Here is a 25,622-nt window from a genome sequence, read left to right as displayed (position 1 = left end):
TACAAAGGTTCCCAGGTGAGGGGTCAAATTGGAGCTGTAGCTGCCAGCCTAAGCTACAGCCACAGCCACAGCCACATGGGATCTGAGCCACATCAGCGAAGCTCACGGCAACACCAGATCCTTAACCCACGGAGCAAGGCCAGGGATCGAACCCTTGTCCTCATGGATACTAGTCGGGTTTGTTAACCACTGAGCCATGACGGGAACCCCCATGGCACTCTTTAAATCATAAGTATATTAGCGAAAGAGCAGTAATATATACTAAAATATGATAGTTCATGCCAGGTTTTGGTCCCCTTTTACCTAGTTTTTTCCACTTTCATCTATATTTCTGTCTTGGCTACATGCAGAAATGCTACTCTGCAAGAACTATTAACTCCCTGACTTCATGTAACAAGATTCAGACCCCATCTCCTGTTGTCTTGTGTTTTAACTATCAGGGTTTGTGGCTTGAGTGTGTCTGGTGCTTACAGGCACCTGGTCTTCCTTCAAGGGAGTGTAACTTGTTGCTAGGATATGCATTCTTCTTCTTTTTTTTTTTTTTTTTGTCTTTTTGCCTTTTCTAGGGCCACTCCCTCGGCATATGGAGGTTCCCAGGCTAGGGGTCAAATCGGAGCTGTAGCCACTGGCCTACACCAGAGCCACAGCAATGCAGGATCCAAGCCACGTCTCCAGCCTACACCACAGCCCACGGCAACACCAGATCCTTAACCCACTGAGCACGGCCAGGGATCGAGCCCCCAACCTCATGGTTCCTAGTGGGATTCATGAACCACTGTGCCACACCGGGAACTACAAGGATACTGTATTCTTTTCTTGAGTGGTCATGAGATTACAACAGTCTCCTCAACTGCCTTTCTGTCTTTAATCCCCTAGTAGAAATTTTTAACCATTTAATTGTCCTGCTCCATCTCTATTAGCATAAGTCTCATTCACTCGTTTACCTATTGTCCATCATTCTTTTTGCTCTACAACAGCAGAATTGCTAGTTGAGACACAGATGTTATGGCTCACAAAGCCTAAACTGTTTCCTATCTGGCTCTGTACTGAGAAAGTTTGCCACCCCTGCTCTAGACCACGACATAAATGTTTATAAGTCAATCAAAAATAAATAAGAATTCCAAAGGATATACTACAATAGAGAACACAAAGATGATTTTTACAATATCATTAATCATGGGAAAAGGTGGAAACGACTACATAGAAACAATTAAAGAACGTAGGTCAGCTGAGAATAAAGTTTAGTGGAGGTGTGTTTATGGCTCATTGAAACTATGATGCCTCAACTTGATGGATTACCATTAAAAGGATCATTATAAGGATTTCATGATGATGTTGAAAAATGCTCTTGCTGCCTGTTTTAAACAGAAGCAGCAACAGTGGGTTAAGGATCCCGAGTTGCCATGAGCTGTGGTGTGGGTTGCAGACACGGCTCGGATCCCCTGTTGCTGTGGCTCTGGCATAGGTCAGTGGCTACAGCTCCGATGAGACCCCTAGCCTGGGAACCTCCATATGCTGCGGGAGTGGCCCTAGAAATGGCAAAAAGACAAAAAAAATTTAAAAATAAATAAATAAACAAACAAACAAACAAAAGCAGCAATATATAAAATTCTTTTTGCATTCACTATAAAAAGGAACTTGCAAATGTGAAACCCATTGTTGACTGGAAGGAGATTAAAAGCTGGTAATTTATCATAAAAATGTATTCAATATTACCTAACATAATTTATACAATTTTGGAAATTTGAGATTAAAAATGAACCCACAATCTGAAAGGTGAAAAACATAAAGTAAATTAAATGTTAAACGAGCAGCCGAAGATTATGTTTTCAAGCTCAGAATTATTCAATCTTCTGAGTGAGGATGTGATGTTAGTGCCACAGTCCATGTGGCAAAATATTTTGATTTTGCTATAAAGCGTACATAGTCTGAAATCAACTAGACGAGAATGTCCTCCTGACCCCCAAGCTACCCACTGAATACATCACATCACAAATCTACCAAGAGCACTAATAATTTCTGAGAATAAGTGGTTTGCAAAATAAATAATCTTATATTTTTATATTGAGTGAATACTATGAGATGTTTTCTTGGTTAACTTCCCTATATCACATCTTTATTAATTTTTTCAAAAGGAGATGACATATAAAAGCTTTTATTTTTATTTTTTATTTGTGTTTTTTTTTTTTTTTTTTTTTTTTTTTTTTTGCCAAGCCCTTGGCATGTGGAAGTTCCTAGGCCAGGTATTGAACCAGAGCCATCGCAGTGACAACACTGGATCCCTAACTGCTAGGCCACTAGGAAATTCTGAAGAGCTTTTAAAGTATATTCAGTAATCTGGGAGTTCCCGCCATGGCTCAGAGGTTAACGAACCCAACTAGTATCCATGAGGTTGCGGGTTCCATCCCTGGCCTCACTCAGTGATTCGGTGTTGCTGTGAGCTGTAGTGTGGGTCGCAGATGTGGTTGGGATCCCGAGTTGCTGTGGCTGCAGTGCAGGCTGGCAGCTACACCTCTGACTGGACTCCTAGCCTGGGAACCTCCATATGCCGTGGGTGCAGCCCTAAAAAGCTATATATACATATATATATATATATATATATATATATATATATATATATATTCAGTCATTTAAGTTTCTTTTCTAGGAATTCAAACTGCACATCTCCCTACATAGCTGACTTCAGGAAACACCAAGAAATAAGTAGTCTGCTATACGGCACTGGTCTTCGGAGTCTGAAAAGTGTATTTTGAATCTTGGTTCTGCCACTTACTTTGCATCCCAGCATTAGATGCTAGTTGCCATCTATATGCTGAGGTTAATTTTAAATGAGAAACCAGGCATATATTACATGCTCAATAAATGGTACAGGCTCTTTATAATGCTTTACATACACTTTCTTCCCACTGAATTCCTTTAGAAAGTGCAAAGCACCTGCCGTCTCTTTTTCATCTAATTCTCCCGTATATGTTTTTCTCATTAGGTATTGACACTCTAAAATCAGGCCCATCTCAGGCCAGTGTTTAGAATGAAGTGAGAAGGTGGGATCAACTAAACATTGCTAAAGTAGTGTAGGTAAATTTTGACGATGCCAGACCACTGGGGAGACCCAGCTTAGGGGTGACTCTGCCTCTTGTCAACTATGACCCAATCTCACATGACATCAGATAGCAACAACTACATGAACGTGCACAGTTGCTTAGAGCAGTGGTCTTTGGGTTTTTATTTTGGTTACACAATCTATCAATAAAAATATCTGGGACACCCCCCCATCTAAGTAGTTATTTCTATTGTTCTATTTTACTAATATTATATGCTTACTATAATATATATGTGTATTAGATATACATGAGATAAAGTCATAAGCAGAATTCTAATGTCTCAATAAAGGTTTTAAAATTCTAATTTATTTTCTCATCACCAGTGGATGATCTTGCCAAACTCACTTTCGAGATCATTGGTTCAGAGGACTAAATGAAATCATGTTCATGAAAATGTGTTACATGCTGCTGTAAAGGGCTATTGCATAAAGATTATGTAATTATGATTCAAATGTTCCACAAAATGGTACATAATAATACCTCACCATCATAATGCCTATGATAGGCCAGACCCTTACTGGTATTTTCCTATTTTACAGAGAAGGAAAGGAAGGCACAGAGAGATCAGGCAACATGTTCAAGGTCACAAAGCTAGTAAGTCGGAAGGGCAGGATTAAACCCAGGGACTGCTGGACTCGGAAGCCAGTGTTCTAAGGACCTCCCAGTGATCAGGGTCCCGAGGGACAACCCGAGGACCAAGGCAGAGGTAGCTGAAGGTTAGATTCTGCAGCTCCTCCCCACCCAGGCACGTTTCCACGGTCTGCGAACAGCCTAATGGACAACAGTTCTGTTCAGCTCAGGGCTCTCTCTCTTTCTCAGGGCTTGTCTTCATGCCGGGAACAACCCAGCTGACAGCAAAAGACCTCCTCTATCGGCTGCGAGCATCCAAGGCCAAGTGCATTGTGGCCAGTGATGAGGTGGTCCCTGCAGTGGAGTCTGCTGCGTCAGAGTGTCCCGACTTGAAGACCAAACTCCTGGTGTCTCCACACAGCCGGAATGGGTGGCTCAGCTTCCAGGAGTTATTTCAGTGAGTATTCCCATCCCCTCTCAACCTGCAATGCCAGCAGTAGCAACAACCACAACTACGTCTCAGGGTCTCCTTCCCTCCAAGGACTCAGTACATTGTGGTTGATATGGGCTCCTTGCCAGTAAGAATTACCTAATAAACTGTTTTTAAGGTCAGAAGGAAGGGAGATAGCTCTGCTTCTGTTTCCCTGCCTCCTGCCATGGCCTGAGATGAGCCTCCTGCCCAGCTTGGTGCTTACTTAAGTCCTGGACCACATCTCCCACTGCCCTGACTCCCTCTGGCCACCCTTTTAGTCCTCAAACATGGCCCACCTCAGGGCCTTTGCACCTGCTGTTTCTTCTGCCTAGAATGCTCTTCCTCAGTCCTTTTCACAGTTGACTATCAGAGTTCAGGTCGAATGTTTTACCCTCGGTGAGGCTGTCCCTATCCAGAGTAGCGCCCCAAGCCACTCTATCACATCATCCTGTTGTTTTCTTCATAGTACTCATTACTATCTGAATATCATATCCATTCATTTGTTCCTTTATTTAATGTCTATTTTTCTCCTCTACAGTAGGGGTTGTCAAACTAGGGCCTATGAGCCGATTCTGTTTGGCATGCATTTTTATAAATAAAGTTTTATGGGAACACATTTGTGTACATATTGTCTATGGCTGCTCTCATCTCACAAGAGCAGAGCTGAGTAGTTGCAGCAGAGACGCTACGACCCACAAAGTCTAAGATAGTTATTATCTGGTACTTTACAGAAAAAATTTGCCAACTCTTGCCCTAAACTGTAAGCTCCAAGAAGGCAGAGGCACTATTTGTCTGATTGATCTCTCTCTATCCCCAGTTCCTACCATTTGGTTGGCGCTTAAGAAATATTTACTGATGAATGAATACACAAAACAGGTTCCTTAACCTCAGTTTTCCTCATATGTAAAATGGGGATAATTATACTGCATAAATCACAAGTGTTTTTTTGAAGATTAAGTAAGCCAATATGTGAGGAAATGCTTCCTAAACTCAAAAAACGGGGGGTGGGGGGGCGAGTAAGATGTTAATTAATGGTTTCCTCCTTCAAAGAGCTATTAAATAGCTTGTGGGGTTTTTTTTTAATTCTTCCAAAGAAGCTTATAGAAAGAAGACATATAAACTGTTGAATCAAGGCAGTTTCCCTTGTTGGAATGAAATTTAATCCTACTAATTAGTGTAAACCAAATCCCATTCGTCAATCCCCAAATTCTCTCCCAGTGCCATGCCAGTGAATCTTGTTCGTGTCTTTTATAAATTGTGTAACTCTGAATAAGTCTGTATCTCTGAAACTCTGTATCTTATCCATAAACTAGGGATACGGATAGTATCCACGCATGAGGTTATAAAAGAATCGAAAATGATGAAGCATGGGAAGTGTCTAGCACAAGACTTGGCACAGAGTAAGAACTCCATTAGTATTATTGTAATTATAATTACTATTATGATTATTCTCAAGTTAATAAAGTCACCGCAGTGACTCCCTAAGGGAGTGGTATTCAGATTGAATATGCACATCCCTCAGTAAAATGTTTTTTTACACATTTCCCTAATACATGTATATTTATTTACTTATTTATAAATTATATACATGTACTTTTGTACATCACATATTTATCAAAAGTAAACATTTTGGCGTTCCCGCTGTGGCAATGCAGGTTCAATCCCTGGCCTGGCACCCTGGGCTAAGGATCTGGAGTTGCCGCTCGGATCTGATCCCTGGCCGGGGAACTCCATATGCCTCAAGGTGGCCAAAAAAGGAAGAAGAAACATCTTAAGGAATGAATTTTAAAATATATTTAATCTGAAGTTCTCCTATTTTCTTCCCCATCCCAGTTGTCTTGCACACCCCCTGAGCAACAGGCACCCCCACTCCAAAGACCCCTGCCTCAGACAACCAGGCAACATCCTGCTTGCTGAGTCAAGTTTAAGGTTTTAAAGGGGCCATGAAGTTCACAAAAGACAGGCATCTGAACTAACCTTAATTTTGAACTGAAATTTACACATTTCAGGGGTATTCTTCAAGATACAGGGAATTCCCACTTCAAATAAACAAGTCTGGAGGGTCATATCTCCAAAAATGCCATGGATTGTTTGTCTAAAAACTAAGGAAAGACAAGCTATCCATTGCCTGCAGTTGGCCCGTCTCTCAGAAAACCACACACTGCAATAATGATGGTTAATTTCACTAGGTTAGAATCAATCTTCCAGAAATTAATTTTATTTATTTATTTATTTTCCTTTTACAGCCACACCTGTGGCATGTGGAAGTTCCCAGGCTAGGGGTCAAATTGGAACTGCGGCGGATGCCTATACCACAGCCACAGCAACACCAGATTTGAGCCACCTCTGCAACCATGCCACAGATCACAGCAATGCCAGATCCTCCACCCACTGAGCAAAGCCAGGAGTCAAACCCATATCCTCACAGAGACTGCATCTGGTTCTGAACCTGCTGAGTCACAATGGGAACTCCCAGGAATTAATTTTAACGCCTTTCACCCTCCTTCTGCCTCCTAAGGCTAGACATCCATGAACATTTCCAGAATATGTATAATAGGATGGAGAAAAAGTCAAAATTAATGACCAGACCGATGTTTCTTTTTTCCTATCTTAATAAAAAGGACCCTTCCCTGTAGGCCTGGAACCCTGAATTCTGGTCTTGAGGGGACTGAAACAACGTTCCAGGTAGAAGAACAGCATGAGTAAAAATATGGAGGCAAGAAACTCCTGAGGTGTGAAGGGGATAGACAACGAGCACTTCTGGGTGGCTAGAGAAGAAAATATCAGCTCAGACTGGAGTCTAAATGAGCAAGCAGAGTCCACATTGTGGCCTCTCATATAAAGATCTGACATGTATGCCAAGTCTTTAACCTCACCCCATAGACAAGGGAAGCCCTTGAAGAGTTTTAAGAAGGGAAGTGTCAAGGTGAGTTTGGCTTTTAATAGACTTCCCTGGCAACTGCATAAAACATAAATTTGAAAAGAACCAGACAGGAATCAAAGAGACCATCCTGAAGTCTCCTCTATGGGAGAGATGATGAGGTTCTAAATCTGGGGTCTGGTGAACGGGATTGAGAGAAGTGTCCCATTAAAGAATACCACACTAAAGAACTTGTGGCAGGACTTGGAGACTGATTGGACATGAAGAATGAAGGAAGGGGAGTTCCCGTCGTGGCTCTGTGGAAACAAAGCAGACTAGCATCCATGAGGACGCAGGTTTGATTCCTGGCCTCACTCAGTGGGTTAAGGATCTGGTGTTGCCGTGAGCTGTGGTGTAGCTCACGGATGCGGCTCAGATCCTGCATTGCTGTGGCTGTGGAGTAGGCCAGCAGCTACAGGTCTGATTTGACCCCTAGCCTGAGAACCTCCATATGCCCTGAGTGCGGCCCCAAAAAGACAAGACAAAAAAAAAAAAAAAAAATGAAGGAGGGAATCTTCTGCTTTATAACCTGGATGACTTGGTGGGGTATGATCAGCTGGAATTGAATGTATTGAGGTTGAAGGGGCTAAGAACATCCAAATGATGTGTGGCAAGGGGTAGATATTTGAGTCTCAGGATCAGGAAGGTAAAGGTATACATTTGGAGTCATCAGAATATAGTCAATTCTGAGAAATCCAAACAGATATATAACTCAGGTATCCCAAGAGAGACAAATCATACAACAGAAACCCTGTTTGAAAATATGCTTGTCACTCACAGATTGTAATGCCTCTTTGTTTAGTAAAAGAAAGAAAAAAAAAAAGAAAGAAAAAAGAAAAGCAAAGCCTTATATCAAAAGGTTTCCATACTGGACTGAGAAGCATTCAAATATGAGTTGGGTGGGGTTTTGTTTTTTGTTTTTTGTTGTTGGTTGGTTAGTTGGTTAGTAATAGAAATATAAAGAAATTCCCCTTTCTCCAACCCAGCTCATGCCAATTTCAATCTATATTTATACTGAAAAAAAAAATCAATAAAATTGAGTGAGCTCTTTTTATTTGGGGAGTCAGAAGGCAAGTTAACCAACAAAAATGACATTAATATTTCATGAAACTATGCTCGTTGACATAGTGTATGTTTATGTAATTAATCCTGTTTTACAGTTTCAACGACAATCTTAATCGTTTCTCATCAAAATGAATTAAAATGTCCTCAACCCTGTTTCCTTCAACCCGGGATATTAAAAATATGACACATGAGTCTCAAAATTCCATTGGTGTGTTATGAGTTATCCAAGAGGGCATAAGTAGCTGAACAAAAGAAATATCAAAGCTAAACTGGTCTGCCATATTTAGCCACATCTTGGGGTTCATATTACAGAAACGCCTCTACAGAGCACAGCTGTGTGGAGACAGGAAGTCAAGAATCAATGGCCATTTTTTTCACTAGTGGGACCTCAGGCTCGCCCAAGATGGCCCAGCACTCTCAAAGCAGTCTTGGAATTGGGTCCACCCACTGTGGAAGGTATGGAGGAAAACTCTGCTTTTGTCAAATTCTTCCCTGAGCTGCCAACATGGGTATCCAATTGCCCAGCTGGCCCCTCTAATGGGAGAGCTATTAGATACCGCCAATGAAATATCTACAAAACAGAACTCTTAATGTCCCTACCCAAACGTAGCTCAGTAAATGACACCATCTAACCAACTTAGAAAATGACCTTGAGTTAATCACCACAGCCACCTGTCTAGCTCCTTCTTTTTGCCAAGTAAATTTATCCACCTAGAGAGGCCTTCCAAGATATTCTAAAACTATCACGTTACCCTATTTTATTTTCGTCATTGCGCTTATCACTATTTGAAATCATGATATTTATGTTACTTATTAATTTTCTATGTGCTTGTTCACTATCTCCCTAAAATAGAGATCTGGTCTACCCTGCTCACTGCAGTAGAACGGTACCTATCATATATTTGCTCAGTCAATATTTGTCACATCAATGGACAAAGTCAGATGCCACACCCAGCCTCCTACTCCACTCTCAGACTAAGTCTTCTAATGAAGTGTGAGAGGTAGAATCCCTCACCTGCGGGGCTTCTTGTGACCCTTCTCTGTATCCATTGAGGTTCTGGGGCAAGGCCATTCCCTAAAGATGCCAATCTGTTTGCTTTCCTGTTTTGTTTTTCCGTTTTGGCTTGGTCTTTTTTTCTTGCTTCTCCATTATCATCTAGGCATTGGTTTGACCTAAAGTCCTCAGATACCATGTGGAACATTAGTGACACGGGGTGGATCAAAGCTTCCCTTGGCAGTCTGTTTTCCCCCTGGCTTATGGGATCCTGTGTCTTTGTGCATCGGATGGCCCAGTTTGACACTGACACCGTCCTAGATGTAAGTGATAATTTCTATTTACAAATATCATTGTCTATCCCTCATCTTCCCCCAAACCCAGAGAAATAACTGCTCAGCACATAGGTAGGGCTTCTCAAGGCTTATGAAAATCACTCTTTTTTAAAGAAGCGAAGTCTCCAGGGACTTGGCGTTTGAATGTCTTTAACAGAATGAAGAAGGTACACCTCCAACACTCTCAGGCATAAAATCCATTCTTGTGCTTCCAATTGTTCAGGATTTGCTAGTATTGCTAAATCTGTGGCCGCTTAAGAGTCAGGTTGTATATAACAGATTAGAAATCTCAAATGTAAATAAATCTTTGGTTTCTGAGTCAGTGAAACAAAGACAATAGCTGATAACCCGAACTCCTGTGTAGAGAAGATGGTGGGTGGTGTAACCTTTCTCCCAGAACAGCTCGTTGCTTCCCCACTTTCTCCCAGAATAGCTCCCCGCACCTGATGCTTCTCACTTGTTAATTCTCAGAACCCAGCTTTCTTCTTGAAACCAGGTAGGCCCAACCTTCTCAGTCAGCAAGGGCTAGATTGAGATATCAGATGACTCTGATTTCTTTAGCCTTTAGAATTCAATTCAGGTCAATTATTTTTCAACCATGAATCGTCAAATTTAACAAAATATATATTATTCAATAAACAACACATTGTTCGTTTGTTAACTGGTTTGACGAGATGGCTTGAGAGTTGTAAAAGAAATGCAGAGTAACGTAAGAACTTAGAATCTCTACATCAGATTTACAAAGTGACATGAGGTTGGTAAGTTAATTCCACATTCACTGACATGTGGAATCTGAAAAAAGGACAGAATGAACTTCTTTGCAGACTTTGAAATCTTATGGTCTCCAAAGGAGACAGTTTGGGGGGTGGGGGGATGCGCTGGGGTTGTGGGATGGAAATCCTATAAAATTGGATTATGATGATCACTGTACACTATAAATGTAATATATTCATTGAGTAATAAAAATATTTGTAAAATAAGAATATTCCTTTTCATAAAGTATTAAATATTTTATATCTAATAGGAATATTTAATAATATATTATTATTACAACATCATATAACATATATAACAATAAAATTCTTATTACTATATTAAATAAACAAGACTATTAAAATGAGAATAAATATTAAAATAAAAATATTCTTTTATGAAATATTAAATTTTAAAATATTTAAATAAGAATATATAGTATCATATTCTATATTAATATAATATTAATTCTATTTAATATATGAAATAAAAATACTAAAATAAGAATATTCTTATTTTACCAAGGTAATGTACTTTAAGTGCTATAGAAACCTTTATGGGTTTACGCTGTTCTTAGCTACATTACTTGTTAAGAAACTTGGCATCTAGGGGGCAGGTACACACAGTAGAAATGCTAGAGATCAAAAATTATTCTTGATCTATAACAATCCAGATAGACTAGATGTCTTGAGAACCTTCTCCCAAATAAATTTCATACAAATTGTCGATACATTAAGTGACGGTGGAACTTCTTCTCAAAGAGGATGTCTAAAACATTAGTATTTCTCTAGATTTGAGATGACTAGATCATTATTTGATTTTAAGGAGCTGGAAGTATAATGAGTCCAGCAAATCTTAAACAATAAATAAAAGAATAATAAAATACATAAAAATCCCTTAATACATTTAATCGATCTGCTCAAAACAATTGCTGTCTTTTATAGAGATGGTGCTGGAAATGTCTGGGTAAGTTAGCTTACATTCAGATTCAGTAGAGTATATGAAATTTCAAGAGTCCACTATGAAAGACAATTTGCGGCCCTGATGTAGAATAAATTAGTGCACACTTTGGGGTTGTTATCAGATTCAGCAATTTGCCTTTTGTTTAATTTGATTGTGCACGTCTGTTATTACGTATACATATTCTTTGCAATAGCTGGACATTTCTAAGAGATATAGTCACGAGTGACAACTGATAAATATTTGCTTACTGAATAATCATGAGATGAGCACAGGTTAATGGAAAAGAATAAGAGGTTGTAGACATCAGCTCCAGTCATGGCCTTTAAGTAACCACTTCTGACATCTGTGTCTTTCTCCATCATTCAGGTGCTTGCCACTTATCCCATCACGACCCTGTGTGGCCCTCCCACCGTCTACCGTATGCTTGTGCAAAAAGACCTTAGGAGGTATTTGGGCAGAAATCTCTGTTTGAACCACAAACAAAAGTTATAATCCAGCATCACAGATCTCCCCTTTTAAGCAAAAGATAGCCCAGAGTTTCTGTCTTGCCACTATTGACATTTTGGACCGAATAATTCTGTGTCATGGAGTCCTGTGCATTGTAGCATGTTAGGCAACATTCTACCTGGCCTCTTCCTACTCTATGCCAGTAGCACCTCCCTCTCCACCAGTGGTGATGATCAAAGATGTCTCCAGACATGTCTAGACTCTCCTGGGTGAGGGGGCGCCTGCAAAGTCACCCTCAGTTTAAGAATCACTGGGAAAGCCTCTAGGGACAACTGAACATTTTTCTAGAAACAACCAGAGCTCTATAATCCCAGAACTCCCATCACCCTCCCCCCTAAAAAAATCCCACAACTACATTTACACTGCCTGGAATTAATGAACTCTTATGGCTTGAAGCTTATATTCAACTTAGCCAAATGACCTGAACATTTGGTGAAGTTGCAAAGTGTATTTATGTAACTGATATGAATTCAATACATAAGAGAGAGAGAAAGAAAGAGAAAAACCAACTTAAGTCATCGCAGTCCCCATCTTCTCCCCCAAACCTGGATGTTTCAAAGCAAAAACAAAACAAAAAAAGGACAGGCTTGCCCATCCCTTGTTCCCCCAAGGTGTGGCCATCTAGGATGGAGACTGCTCTGAGAGATGGAATAAAGCAGATATAATAAAGCATTCTCACCTGAGCCCTGTTGGGCAGCTGAGTAGTAAGAGCAGTGGTTAAAAGCCCAATCTCCAAAGTCAAATAGGCAGGGGTCTGCTCCTTACTAATAGTGGACCTCAGACACTCAAGAGGACCTTGCTAAACCTCCCTTAATTCCATCCATAGGAAATAATTAAGAGCTACTCCATGGGGCTGTGGTAAGAATTCAACAACAGCAGCACTGAACTCTGTCCTTTATTATTTGGGAGGCCTTGGGCAAGTTTTTCAGCCTAACGTCCTCATCTATAAAACAGGGGTTTGAGGGATTAAGAGAGTGCTCTGAAAGCCCCTGTAACATAATAGATATTCAATTAACATTAGCTGCCATATTTCTCGGCTCATTAAGTAAGTGCTTGACATCTTTGTTAGCATTTTCTCCTATCTTTTCCCCCTCTTGAATAACCTGCTAAAACATAAACTCCATTAGGAATCTTTGTTTTAATTCTAACATGCCCCATGTGCCTAGAAGAACAATGTCTGGCAAGATAATAGATGCTCAACAAATATACACTGAATGAACTTTCCTAAGACTTGCCTCTACTAGTTCTTTGCTTATTGCCAATGTCCTAATTATCTGGCAATGAAAGCCACTCATGTTTCTCTCTCCAAAAGACCCCATGCCACTCTCTCTCTAGGTACAAATTTAAGAGCCTGAAGCACTGCCTGACAGGAGGGGAGCCACTCAATCCAGAGGTGCTGGAACAGTGGAGGGCGCAAACTGGGCTGAACTTGTATGAGGGCTACGGACAGACAGAAGTGGTACGTGTTTTTTTTTGTTGGCATTTTTTGTTCTTTTTCTTTTTAGGGCTGCATCCGAGGCATATGGAAGTTCCCAGGCTAGGGGTCGAATCGGAGCTATAGCCACCAGCCTACACCACAGCCACAGCAACGTGGGATACGAGCCATGTCTGTGACCTACACCACAGCTCAGATGCTTAACCCACTGAGCAAGGCCAGGGATAGAACCTGTGTCCTCACGGATGCTAGTCAGATTCATTTCAACTGAGCCACGACGGGAACTCCAGAAATGGTGTTTAATGGGCAAATTTCAAGTTTAGCATATTGGGAGGATTTCAACCCCAGAACTGTCAACTGAGCTCTTGAAGTGCCCCCATCATGCTTGAAATTGTGATGCTGTTTCCCCAAACTTTTTAACTGCCCATTTGGGCTTGACTATTCTTCCTCACACAGGGTAAGTATCAGAGGTATTAGGTGGGGGTTGAAGAGGTTCAGAATTGAGTAACTCATCTTTCCAATGCACTAGGAAGGACCCCAAAGAGTCCCAGTGGGGAGTTAGAAGGTGCACTTAACAGTGCTCTTAGTCAAAAGGAGTGATTTCCAAAGTGTGGTCCTCAAACCAGGAGTATCAGCATGCCCTGACCTGCTCCCCAACCTACTGTATGAGAAACTCTTGAGATGGGGTCCAGCAATCTGTGTTGTAACAATGCTCCGGGTGATTCTGACACATGCTCAAGTTTGAGAACCACTGGTCTCAAATTGTGTATTTTGGAAGATGAGCTTGAATACTGGGAAAAGCAGTCAAAACTGGGTCTTGGGTTTCATTGCCATGATAAAGCTACAGAAAATCGATTTTGACATCGTTATATAAAACATGTCCTCTCAACAGGGATTAATTTGTGCCAGTTACAAAGGACAAGAAATTAAACCAGGCTCAATGGGGATAAGAGCACCACCCCATGATGTTCAGGTGGGTAACATCTAACTGGTCCAATAAAGAAGACCGGATGTTTCCGTTTTTTGGCTCTTCATTACACAACTATTCACAACTCATTTTCATTTTGTGAAAAGAAAATTTTAGGTGCTTAAACTGTTTCTGTCATTCTAGATTATAGATGAAAATGGCGACGTCCTACCACCTGGAAAAGAAGGGGAGATTTCCATCAGACTAACACCTACACGACACTTCTCTTTGTTCTCCAAATACGTGGTATGAGAATGTAGAACATGCTATTCATACTTTAATGGAAAAGGTGGTAAGAGGGAGTCATACAGACGTGGGGCCAAAGTGCATGTCCAGTGCGTTTTGCTACGTAACCTTGGGCAAGTCACAAAATCCAAGCCTCTTTAATCAGCTCTAAAATGGAAAGAATATCAACTCTCTCCTAAGGCTTTTGTAAAGATTAAATTCTACGTGTAAGAAACCAGCTGCAGTGGTTGTCCTCGGAAAGGACAACGGAAGAGGCTTTGGGGGGTGTGGGAGGAAGGTAGATATGTGGGGCCAGAAGAGGAAGAGAGGTTTACCTTTTATTACACTCTTGCATCTTTCATAGTCTATACTAGGAACTACCTTTTAAAATTTTTTACTAATAAAATGTACAATGTACTAGGCACGTCATAGGTGCCATACCTTTTTCTGTTCTGACCAAATACATCTCCAATGTCATCTCTGATTCGTAGGACAATCCAGAGAAAACTGCTGCCACCATAAGAGGGGGTTTTTATGTCACGGGAGACAGAGGAGTGATGGACAGTGACGGTTATTTCCGGTTTGTCGGCAGAGCTGATGATGTCATTATATCCGCTGGGTTTGTACACTGCCACTCTTCAGAAAGTAACAATTTGCCAGGGGAGATCTCCTGCTTGGGTGTAGTGATTAAAGGCTTCTTTGCCTCTTCTAGGTACCGTATTGGGCCATTTGAAGTGGAGAGTGCACTAATTGAGCACCCAGCAGTTGCTGAATCAGCTGTTGTCAGTAGTCCAGATCCAATCAGAGGAGAGGTAGCGTGAATGTCGCAAATTAAAGTAGCAATCTCATATTTTCAAGTACTGTCCATCTGACCACTCTAAAGAGTCAGTCAAGAGTAGTCATGTAATTCTCATTATGAGACACATGTGTGGGCGGAAACATATACTAGACAATTAACTTTTCAAATGAGTTGTGTACCAAAGAGAATGTGTTAGGATTCTTTTGGTAGCAAGTGATACAAACTGACTTAAAAAAAAAAAAAAAGAAAAGAACCATTGACTCACACATCCAAGGGTTCACATAATGTTAGCAAAACTCTCTCTCCATTTCTTGGCTCTGCAGCTCTTTGCATTGGCTCTATTTGGGCAGGTTCTTCCTACTTGAGACAACCAACTCCAGACATACACAGTGTAATAATCCCAGGGGAAGAGACAGCTCCCATTCCAAAAATTTCAAGCAATGTCCAGTATTGCATTTGCCTATCTGAAATCACGTATCTGAGCAACATGGTCCCAGGAATGATATCCCAGGCATGGATCATTATGCCAGTCATCAGAGGTAGGAATTCATGTCAACCCCACCAGAGAGAGGTTAGGGTAATCCTCCGGAGGCAATTCAGCTTACTAAAAAGGGAGGAATAGATACTGCATAAGCAAAGGAACAGATTTTACTGGATGTATGACTCTCATAGAATTCAGACGACACTTTCTCACAGAAACAGTACAAATAAGCGATTGTGACCAGGTTTCCAAACAAGTCCCACAAGCCTAATTCAGACCCAATGAAAGGGAATTCAAGGAATGATGGTAGTAGCCTTAGTTCTAGGAAGAGGCCATACAGTACAAAAGGGAGAAATTTCCTTTCCTCACGAAAGTTTCCTACAGACTCAGTAAGTGGCAAAACTTCAAAAAGTTTGTCTATCAGCATCCTCCCATATGTCTTTCTGTCCCCCAGTGGTGACACTCTGGATCCCAAGCTTACACCTCCTGTACCACCTCCATGTAGGCTGGCGGCTGCAGCTCCAATTAGACCCCTAGCCTGGGAACCTCCATATGCTGCACGTGCGGCCCTAAAAAGACAAAAAACAAAACAAAAAAACAAGATTAGTCTAGTTGAAATGTTAAATACAAGTGTGACAAGAAAATAACACTAAGCCTTTAGCTTTACTGAACCACTGCACTCCTCACACTCTGCAATTTATTTATCTGAAATTAGACCTCCAAGCCTCACTGTATAGTTGCATCCAAGTTTTGTTCATAGGCGATCTCTGGTATTTGCATTCATTACTCAAGCTCCTATTAACAAATAATAAGTACCTTCATTCAGCATTGGTTCCAAACTCTTGATGTGTCTGAAAAACGTTATGTATTGATAAAAATTGATTTTTTTTTTTCCTGCAGGTAGTGAAAGCTTTTGTTGTCTTATCCGCACCCTTTAAGTCATCCAATCCAGAGCAATTAACTCTTGAACTTCAGGATCATGTAAAAAAATCAACCGCACCTTACAAATATCCAAGAAAGGCAAGTATTGTGCCCCAAAGTTAGGTGTTATCAAACAGGGGTCTAAACTGGTAAGTATATAGATTTTACTAGCTTTTGACTTTATAGTAACTCATTATATAAGTAGAGGACACCTGCCTTAACTTGTTTAGCCCTAAGAACATTACTTTAAAATATTTGGTATTAGGATACTACAAATGCATGATGAACCAAAAGCTTTGGTCAGCTCCGCAATACCGAGAAATTACTAAATACGATTCGTCTTGGACTAACTAGTCTTATTCCATGAGGAAAAAAATGGTGGCAAATTGTTTTAAAGGTAGCACCTGACTTATCTATCACAGTACTCTTGGGCCATAACACCCTTATACATTCAAAGCATATGCCTTAGAGTATCAAATGACCAAATTTAAGGCTCAGGAAGAAGGTAGCCAAAGAAACTGTGGAATCTTTCCTGAAACCTTCTTCTTCTTCAAAAGAGGGATTTTAAATTAATTTTATATAAAGACCCAGAGATGGCACTACAATTTCCTTCTAGCCCTGGAATCCCATTAGTTGATAATGACTGATCTCTACCTGAGAATCCCATTTCAGTTGGCATCATTTCAGCCAAGAGGTAGTTAATTTCAACCTAAGCACTAGTTACCTTTTCTCTATTCAATTCACTAAACTAGAGACTAGTTGCTTTTCAGCAATGTTTGAGCAATTTTAAAATATAGTAGTCATATCTTGAAGGAGAAGAACAATGACAGTATTTTACTGTCAAGTCAGGGCATTGAGGAAAATTCTGTATACTCAAAATTACCTCTAAAAAAAAAAAAAAAAAAAAGTCTCCCTCAGAACCTCCAGGACCTAGCTCTTAAAAGGTCGAGCACCAAAATGAACTTAATGTTTCTCCACCTTTAGTTGTGGCCTCTATTTCCCTGGGGCAGTACAGACCTAGGTCTGGTCTGAACTGGAGGACAGCAATAGAACAAAGGGATTATACCTGTGGAAGCATACAGGTGAACTGTGCACCAAAAATTGGTATGGAAGTTCCTGTTGTGGCTTGGTGATAATGAGCCTGACTAGTATCCATGGGGATACAGGTTCAATCCTCACTCAGTGGGTTTCCAATCTGGCATTGCCGTATGTTGCTGTGGCTGTGCAGGCTGGCAGCTGCAGCTCGACCCTTAGCCAGGGAACGTCCATATGCTGCAGGTGCGACCCTAAAAAGAAAAAAAAAAACAAAAAAACAAAAGAACTAGTAAAGACATCATCAACAACAGTTTCATGAAAGCGCTCTTCTGTTTTACTGACAAGACAGTCAAAATGGAATCAAGTGTCTCACAATATGTTTTCCTGTTGATTAGGTGGAATTTGTTCAAGAACTCCCCAAGACAGTCACTGGGAAAATCAAACGCAACATTTTAAGAGACCGTGAATGGGGTCGAGCATAGCCTGAGAAGAAAACTGTGGCATCAAGTAGTTAACAGGGTTGCTTCCTTTCAGTTCTTGCTTCCTGATAATTCAGGGACTATTCTCTTAAAACGCTTAAGACTGTTCCTAGTTAAAAACTCAACTGAGTTTTGTTTTGTACTTAGCCAAAAAATAAATAAGTAAAAATCTAAAGATATTTGGGAAGAAAATTCTTATGGTGAGCAAACCAACAAAGACAATGATTAATGACTTGTATTGTTTAAAGTAGTCGGGATCAAATAATTAGAAATGTACAACGGACAAGGAATTTATTGTGCCTGATTAATTAAAAATAAAGATCAGAATTCTTCTAAGAGAAATGTTCAAGACAGAATTTCTTCTGCTTAACATATTTATATGCTACTAATTCTTTTTTTTTTTTTTTTTTTTTTGTCTTTTTGCTATTTCTTGGGCCGCTCCCGCGGCATATGGAGGTTCCCAGGCTAGGGGTCGAATCAGAGCTGTAGCCACCGGCCTACGCCAGAGCCACAGCAACGCAGGATCCAAGCCGAGTCTGCAACCTACACCACAGGTCACGGCAACGCCGAATAGTTAACCCACTGAGCAAGGGCAGGGACCTAACCCGCAACCTCATGGTTCCTAGTCGGATTCGTTAACCACTGCGCCACGACGGGAACTCCGCTACTAATTCTTTAAGGTAGATTAAAATATTAAAATGTTCAAAAGCCAATAAATGTATTTAATTAAGTATTGCATTACTCCATTTTGAAGCAAACGCACTATAAAATGTCTAACAATTGAATTACTTAAGAGTTTTTAGGGAGTTGCTGTTGCGGTTCAGCAGACATGAACCCGACTAGTAACCATGAAGACACAGGTTCAATCCCTGGCCTCTCTCAGTGGGTTAAGAAGCCGGCATTGTCATGAGCTGCAGTGTAGGTCACATATGTGGCTCAGATCTGGCGTTGATGTGGCTGTGGTATAAGCTCTGATTCGACTGCTAGCCTGGGGACTTCCATATGCCTCAGGTGCAGCCCTAAAAAGGCAAAAAAAAAGTTATTCAAGAGTAATTAGTAAGTCTTTTGTATTTTTACTTTTATATCAGAAGTGCATGACTTCTGATATATAATTTGACATAACATCTTTTATGATATATCTACTTTACAAAGCAATAGATTTACTAAGAGAAAGAAAGAAAAAGTAGAAAACACCAATCTTGGGGAACAAATTTATTTTAATTTTTCTGAAAACATCAGAACTATGAAAAACAAGTTGAATATTTGGCCATAACAAAAGCAACATACAAGTGAAAATAACATTTATAAATCATGTTTAACCTTAGAGAAACATGTTTTAAAATTATCAAATTTAACATTCTTTCCTCCACAGAGCAAAACAAGTTTACTAAACCATAACCCTGAAGTGGAGTTTTTTTAACTGACATAATTTTTTTTTTCCTTTCTTTTTCAGGGCCACACTTGAGACATATGGAAGTTCCTAGGCTAGGGGTCAAATCAAGAGTTTCAGCTTCTGGCCTATACCACAGCCACTGTAAAACAGGGTCCCAGCCGTGTCTGCGACCTACACCACAGCTCACAGCAACACTGGATCTTTAACCTACTGAGCAAGGCCAGGGATCCAACCCACGTCCTCATGGATAACTAGTTGGATTTGTTTCTGCTATGCCACAATGGGAACTCCCAAACTGATATCACTTCTAAAATAAAAATTAAAAGGACAAAAAGCACTCAATTCCCACCTGGAATCTTATCACTTAAAAAATATATCTATAATAATGGTCAAATGTCAGTGAAAATAAGCAGTTGGTAAACCTGAAAACAAATCTTTCAATGAATGAAAGATTCCAACAGAACACAAGACTACTTATATTTGGGGAGGAATAGCTTTTGTCATACTCAGATCAGGTCTTAACAAATAGGAATATAAAAGGGGATTAAAAACAAACTACTAAATCGAAGTCTTTCCATAGAGTAGCAGCTTTCACAAAATAAAAGGAACTCAGTTCCATAGAGCTCTATGTCCTAAAGCATGTGGCCAACTTATTCCCAGAGTCCCAGAGTCTTATACTATCAAAATAAAATTATCTTTGTCTTGGAAAAAGTCTGATGAAGGCACAAAATCCTATCATCCATGTTCCCTCAATGATACTGACAAGGCTCTTATCATCATCCTTCCAAGATGACCTCCACCTGTTAGGAGTTAACATTCTAAATAGCTAAAGATATATAAGGAAGTTCCAGCCTCATCTGCTAATTAGCAAGGCCCTTTCAATTATCTTTGCCCTTCCCAAATCCTTCTAGTCTGACTTAGCAGGAACGCTAGCTAGGAGGATAAAAATATATTTCTATGTTCACTTGCCAATAAACAAATATAGCCATTGGTGCAGGAAGAACCACCACTACTAAAATTTTTAAAACTTAAGAATATATCCAACTCCACAAGCTAATTTCACAACCCCATAGTATTCTCAATCCAGACAGTTTATTTTGAAGCCCTCTTCCAGCTTTTTTCCATTAGTTTCCACAGTGTCTGTCTCTTCCACCTTGTTTAGTAATTTTACCCTGGAGGAACCCTTAAAAAAAACATTGAAGTTAAGGGAACCATCAACATATGTGAGTGTCAACAATAAGCAATTCTGGTTTCAGAGAAATCCACGACTGTCAGACTAGGACTCTCAAGAGTTCTTCCTCTTCTCAAAAACAAAAACCTCAGGCTGAAATTTTGAGAAAGGGTTCCTCACCCAGTCACACACCGGTATTGGGAAAAAAGGGGGTGAAATGCTATCTAATTTGGTTTTGCAGTTCTTCAAGAAGATTTTACATAAGGCTTGAGACACGTTGCTTTCTTCATTCTTAAACCCAGGGGGCTGCAAAAACATTTCAAGAGTGCCTTTCCCAATGTAATTATTACAAAGAGTCAGTTTCTTTTCATCTAAGATTCTTGTCACTTTTAGGGAAAAATATTTTCTCCAGGCCCTTGCAGAAACTGTCCAGCTGTTCATACAATTTAAAATGTCTGCTAAACAGACAAGATTCTATAGCCATTCTTTGTCTTCAAAGCATTCAGGAAAATTTGGCCTAGTATTTTCTTCTAAGTACTCTGGCAATTCACCTTTCAATTCAAATATGCCTGTGGAGAACGCTTCCTTTGATAAGTAACTGGATTTCTGCATGTAGGAGATATATGTGCTCTTTGTTCAGCTTTTGTTGTTGTTGGGTTTTTTTTTTTTTTTTGGTCTTTTCTAGGGCCGCACCTGTGGCATATGGAGGTTCCCAGGCTAGGTGTACAGCAACGTGGGATCCGAGCTGAGTCTGCGACCTACACCTCAACTCATGGCAACGCTGGATCCTTAACCTGATGAGTGAGGTCAGGGATCAAATCTGCAGCCTCATGGTTCCTAGTCAGATTCGTTAACCACTGAGCCACGATGGGAACTCCTGTTGTTGCTTGTTGCTGTTTTGTAACACTCTTACATAAATGGATCTTTAACTATTTTTGTAGCATTATTCACAACTTTCTTCGGTTCATCTCCAGGTTTCTTATATCAACACTTCTCTGTGAAAAAAGCAGTGTGCTGTAATATCAACACCGGAATTTTCTTTTACTAAAATGAGGCAAAACTTGTCATAGAGTCAGTCACTGGTGGGGCACTAGGAGTACAAACGACAGATCACTGGTTTTCAGAAATGAAAACTTATTAAATTTACATTGGCCATTGTTTTTGGAGGCTCCTAAGAGTGGGAAAAGTTTTCTTGAATTTCCTCGTCAAATCTTACAAATGCTTTAACATGACAAATATTCATGAAATTTGCTGATTCATCAACCTAGAGAAGCTGCTGCTTTTATACAAACCTCTTTAGCATCATGTGATTTAAGTCAACACTGAAAGTAGTCTTTTCAATTTTTTATATTGTGTCTTGACCTGACAATTTAATGTTGGTACTATTAGATTCTTACCAACTATGAATTTTTTTTTCCAAAAAAATTCTGCTACTAAGTCATTTGTTTCCTAAACCCTTTGACCAAATGTGATTTTTTTTAAACAAAAGCTTTACTGTTTTGATACTCCAAAGCTATTAAAAATAATCAACACCTTTATCAAATGGCTATAATTTATGGTTACAATTGCTGAAGCAAATGTTAAGCTTCTCAGTTGCATTTCACAATGTACAATGGAATGGGACGGCCTGCATTATGAGTCCATATAAAACTACTGAGAAGAATTTGAGTCCCTTGTTGCACTAGTATACTGTAATAATTCAGAAGATTAATTCTTCATCACTAACTATTAGAAACACCTGCAATTCTAGGCACAGAATGGTACACTTCTCATACTTCGCCTTCAAAAACTGCAACACTGGACCATCTGATTTGTTTGTAGTAAATGTTAGTATTAAAATGGAAACTAAACAAGATAATCACACGACGTACAAAAACTTCACGAAACAATTAACTTCTATGCGACCCATATTTCTGCAATGTTCACAACAAAGTGGGAGAGGACAAGTGAGGTGCACTAGGTAAAAATTCCTTCCTTAGAATGAAAATTTCCCTCTGAGTTTCTATTTCACAGAGCTTATTCACTCCAGCTGGCAGCGCCGAAGGGGAGGGTGAGGAGGGAGAGGGCAACTGCATCCTCCTCCCACCGTCTGCTCTGTGCAGTAGTGTTCACCAATTTAATTTATCCACAGCCCCTCCAAGCTCAACCAAATGCACTGGGCCTACTGCATACTGCCACACAGGGCTCAGAGATCGCTAAAGAAACTATTAACAGGGATCCTCAATTATTATGACTATAGTATTATGCAGCACACAAACTCAAAAATAGTATTTTTAGCCACACTTTCTTTATATGGAACCCCAGTAACATCTCATGGAACCACAGCTGAGAAACTCACCTCCAACACCAAATGATTTTTTTTCCCTTAGGAGAGGTCATTTTTACTTAACTCAGATCCTTCTGTGACTTGACGTGCAAGTTCAGGTTTAGCTTCCCCCTCACTCACCACCTGTGTCTCAGATGTTGGTTCTGTGTGATCCAGCTCCTCACTCTTCTCTGGCACCATCTGTTGGTTATTTTTTCCTTCTGCTGGGTCATTTTGATTTGATTTGTCACCAGACTCCAATTTAGCTTCTTTACCATTTCCTGCTTGTGCTGCCTGCTTCGGGTTAAGCTGTGATGAGTCCTTGGCACTCTTCACCACTTCCTGGAGATTGTATTTTCTGAGCAACGTGTAATCCTTCACAACACTCAGGCAGCAGACAGCTTTAATGATTTCTACTACCACGGTGTACTGTGGATTGGTAAGATCCACTTTATTTTCCGAATTAAGGCTGCCTACTATTCCTACAACAGAAGGAACAGGAAAACAGGCTGAGAAGAATACCAGGAAGCTTGGTGGATACAAAAACAATCCATCATCTCCTCCAATTTAGAACTTGTTAACACAGTATGTACATACTAGTCCACTCTTCTACATGGACTTCAGTTAAATTCTCTGAACTTTCAATAAATAAATACAAATGACATCCTGAGACATTTAATAAGAGCACTTTTTCCCCAAAGAAAATTCAATCTTGACTTTTAGTATCTAACTACCAAAAATCTCATACCCAACATATCAAAAACGGGTTTGATAGGACTGAAGAATATTTTAATATACTTGTTCAGCACTCAAAAACATAAGCCTTAGGAGTTCCCGTCGTGGCACAGTGGAAACGAATCTGACTAGGAACCATGAGGACGCAGGTTCGATCCCTGGCCTCGCTCAGTGGGTTAAGGATCCAGCATTGCTGTGAGCTGTGGTATGGGTCTCAGACGCGGCTCGGATCTGGGGTTGCCATGGCTCTGGTGTAGGCTGGCAGCTGCAGCACCGATTAGACCCCTAACCTAGGAATCTCTATATGCCGTGGGTGCAGCCCTAAAAAGACAAACAAAAATAAGCCTTAAATATTTTTTAAAAAAATCTTGAAAACAAGGATTCACCATGGCACGCCTATGTAAAATCACTAAGAGAAACATACCTGCCAATTCTTTGATAACTTCTTCTCTATTCATATGACTATTATTCCGAGATTTGTATACAATCTGAAATGTTCCTTTGTTTGGAGCTTTAAACCAAGGTTCCAAAAATGTTTCTGCGTATTTTTTCATATCTTCTAAGAAAGCCTTGCATGTGCCTGAGATGGGTAACATTCGTAGAATAACTCGAGTCTTCTTCTTCTTGGTTTTGTACATATCTTGGAGAATATGATGCACTAATTTCTCAGGTTCTAAAATCGAAAAGAAAAAAAAAAAAAAATCAGCAAGAACAAGTAAGTTTAAGAATGTAAGTTCTCAGGAGTTCCCGTCGGGCGCAGTGGTTAATGAATCTGACTAGGAACCATGAGGTTGTGGGTTCGATCCCTGGCCTTGCTCAGCGGGTTAAGGATCCGGGGTTGCTCAGTGGGGTTAAGGATCCGGCGTTGCCGTGAGCTGTGGTGTAGGCTGCAGACGAGGCTCAGATCCCGAGGTGCTGTGGCTGTGGGGTAGGCCGGCAGCTACAGCTCTGATTAGACCCCTAGCCTGGGAACCTCCATATGCCACAGGAGCAGTCCTAGAAAAGGCAAAAAGACAAAAAAAGACAAAAACAAAAACAAAAACAAAAACAAAAAAGTAAGTTCTCAGACGTTTTAAACTCTTCGAATTCTCTAAAATGACAGTTAATTGGCAGTGACACAAATCCACATAAAAGTAGAAAAAAATTATAATGAATCTTTTTTTTTGGTCTTTTGAACTTTTAGGGCCGAACCTGCAGCATATGGAGGTTCCCAGGCTAGGGGTCTAATCAGAGCTGTTGCCACTGGCCTATGCCAGAGCCACAGCAACTCCAGATCCAAGCCATGTCTGCAACCTACACCACAGCTCACGGCAACACCGGATCCTTAACCCACTGAGCAAGGCCAGAGATCGAACCCGCAATTTCATGGTTCCTAGTCAGATTCATTTCTGCTGCACCACAATGGGAACTCCTATAATGAATCTTAAATAAGTTTAACCCACCATTTTTTCCAACTACTATTTCTTTGGTGCCTACTATCTATTACTACTGTAAGTATATTTAACTGTGCTTTTACTGACAACAGTTGTTCATGAAGACACTGGAGTTAACTTATTTGGGAAGTCTAATCATTTAGCTCATAGTAATACCATGCCGTTGTTATCCTAAACAGCAGCAACTATCAAAGTAATCAATATTAAATAGTGCACGCTTTTTTACAAAAACAAAACAAAAACATGCAAGTCACTTAAGCAGACTTAATCAATACATTAGCTAAGTTTGTACAGAAGTCTAGATTTCCGACCTCAGAGGAGCGCCCAGAGCCATGAATTGCACAAGATCATAATGTAGTCCTTAGGGGGAATGCTGACTACATATAAGCCTGTTTGGGGCTGCTCAGTGCTTTCAATATTTTTTATTTTTATTTAAGAAAATTAAATGATTTTTATTTTTTCCATTATAGCTGGTTTACAGTGTTTTGTCAATTTTCTACTGTATGGCAAAGTGACCCAGTCATACATTCATATGCACATTCTTTTTTTCACATTATCCTCCC

At 40.1% G+C, this 25,622-nt stretch overlaps 2 protein-coding genes across 4 annotated transcripts in view; one reads left to right on the top strand and one right to left on the bottom strand.

Annotated features, from left to right (window-relative positions):
• ACSM4 (acyl-CoA synthetase medium-chain family member 4) overlaps nucleotides 1-18,360 on the top strand; it is a 30,810-nt gene extending 12,450 nt beyond the window's left edge. The window contains exons 4-14 of the mRNA NM_001243022.1: nucleotides 3,921-4,128; nucleotides 8,441-8,584; nucleotides 9,289-9,445; nucleotides 11,540-11,619; nucleotides 13,016-13,139; nucleotides 14,008-14,088; nucleotides 14,227-14,328; nucleotides 14,799-14,926; nucleotides 15,020-15,119; nucleotides 16,488-16,607; nucleotides 17,939-18,360. Coding sequence (NP_001229951.1) covers nucleotides 3,921-4,128; nucleotides 8,441-8,584; nucleotides 9,289-9,445; nucleotides 11,540-11,619; nucleotides 13,016-13,139; nucleotides 14,008-14,088; nucleotides 14,227-14,328; nucleotides 14,799-14,926; nucleotides 15,020-15,119; nucleotides 16,488-16,607; nucleotides 17,939-18,025 — 1,331 coding nt within the window. The 3' untranslated portion in view covers nucleotides 18,026-18,360. The remainder of the gene's footprint in view (nucleotides 1-3,920; nucleotides 4,129-8,440; nucleotides 8,585-9,288; nucleotides 9,446-11,539; nucleotides 11,620-13,015; nucleotides 13,140-14,007; nucleotides 14,089-14,226; nucleotides 14,329-14,798; nucleotides 14,927-15,019; nucleotides 15,120-16,487; nucleotides 16,608-17,938) is intronic.
• THUMPD1 (THUMP domain containing 1) overlaps nucleotides 1-25,622 on the bottom strand; it is a 29,732-nt gene that overhangs the window by 1,187 nt on the left and 2,923 nt on the right. The window contains 3 exon segments of one of the 3 annotated variants that reach the window (NM_001244282.1): nucleotides 19,215-21,581; nucleotides 22,925-23,373; nucleotides 24,051-24,299. In NM_001244282.1, the coding sequence (NP_001231211.1) occupies nucleotides 22,952-23,373; nucleotides 24,051-24,299 (671 nt within the window). In that variant the 3' untranslated portion in view covers nucleotides 19,215-21,581; nucleotides 22,925-22,951. 3 annotated transcript variants of the gene reach the window in all.

This window comes from Sus scrofa, chromosome 3 (assembly GCF_054392235.1).
Source record: "Sus scrofa isolate SSC_HxYL_T2T_F1_AM1 chromosome 3, Sscrofa_HxYL_maternal_Yorkshire_Landrace_v2.0, whole genome shotgun sequence".
In the NCBI taxonomy this organism is placed as follows: domain Eukaryota; kingdom Metazoa; phylum Chordata; class Mammalia; order Artiodactyla; family Suidae; genus Sus; species Sus scrofa.
Note: the sequence above shows the minus strand (reverse complement) of the source record. Positions and strands in the feature narration are given on the sequence as shown.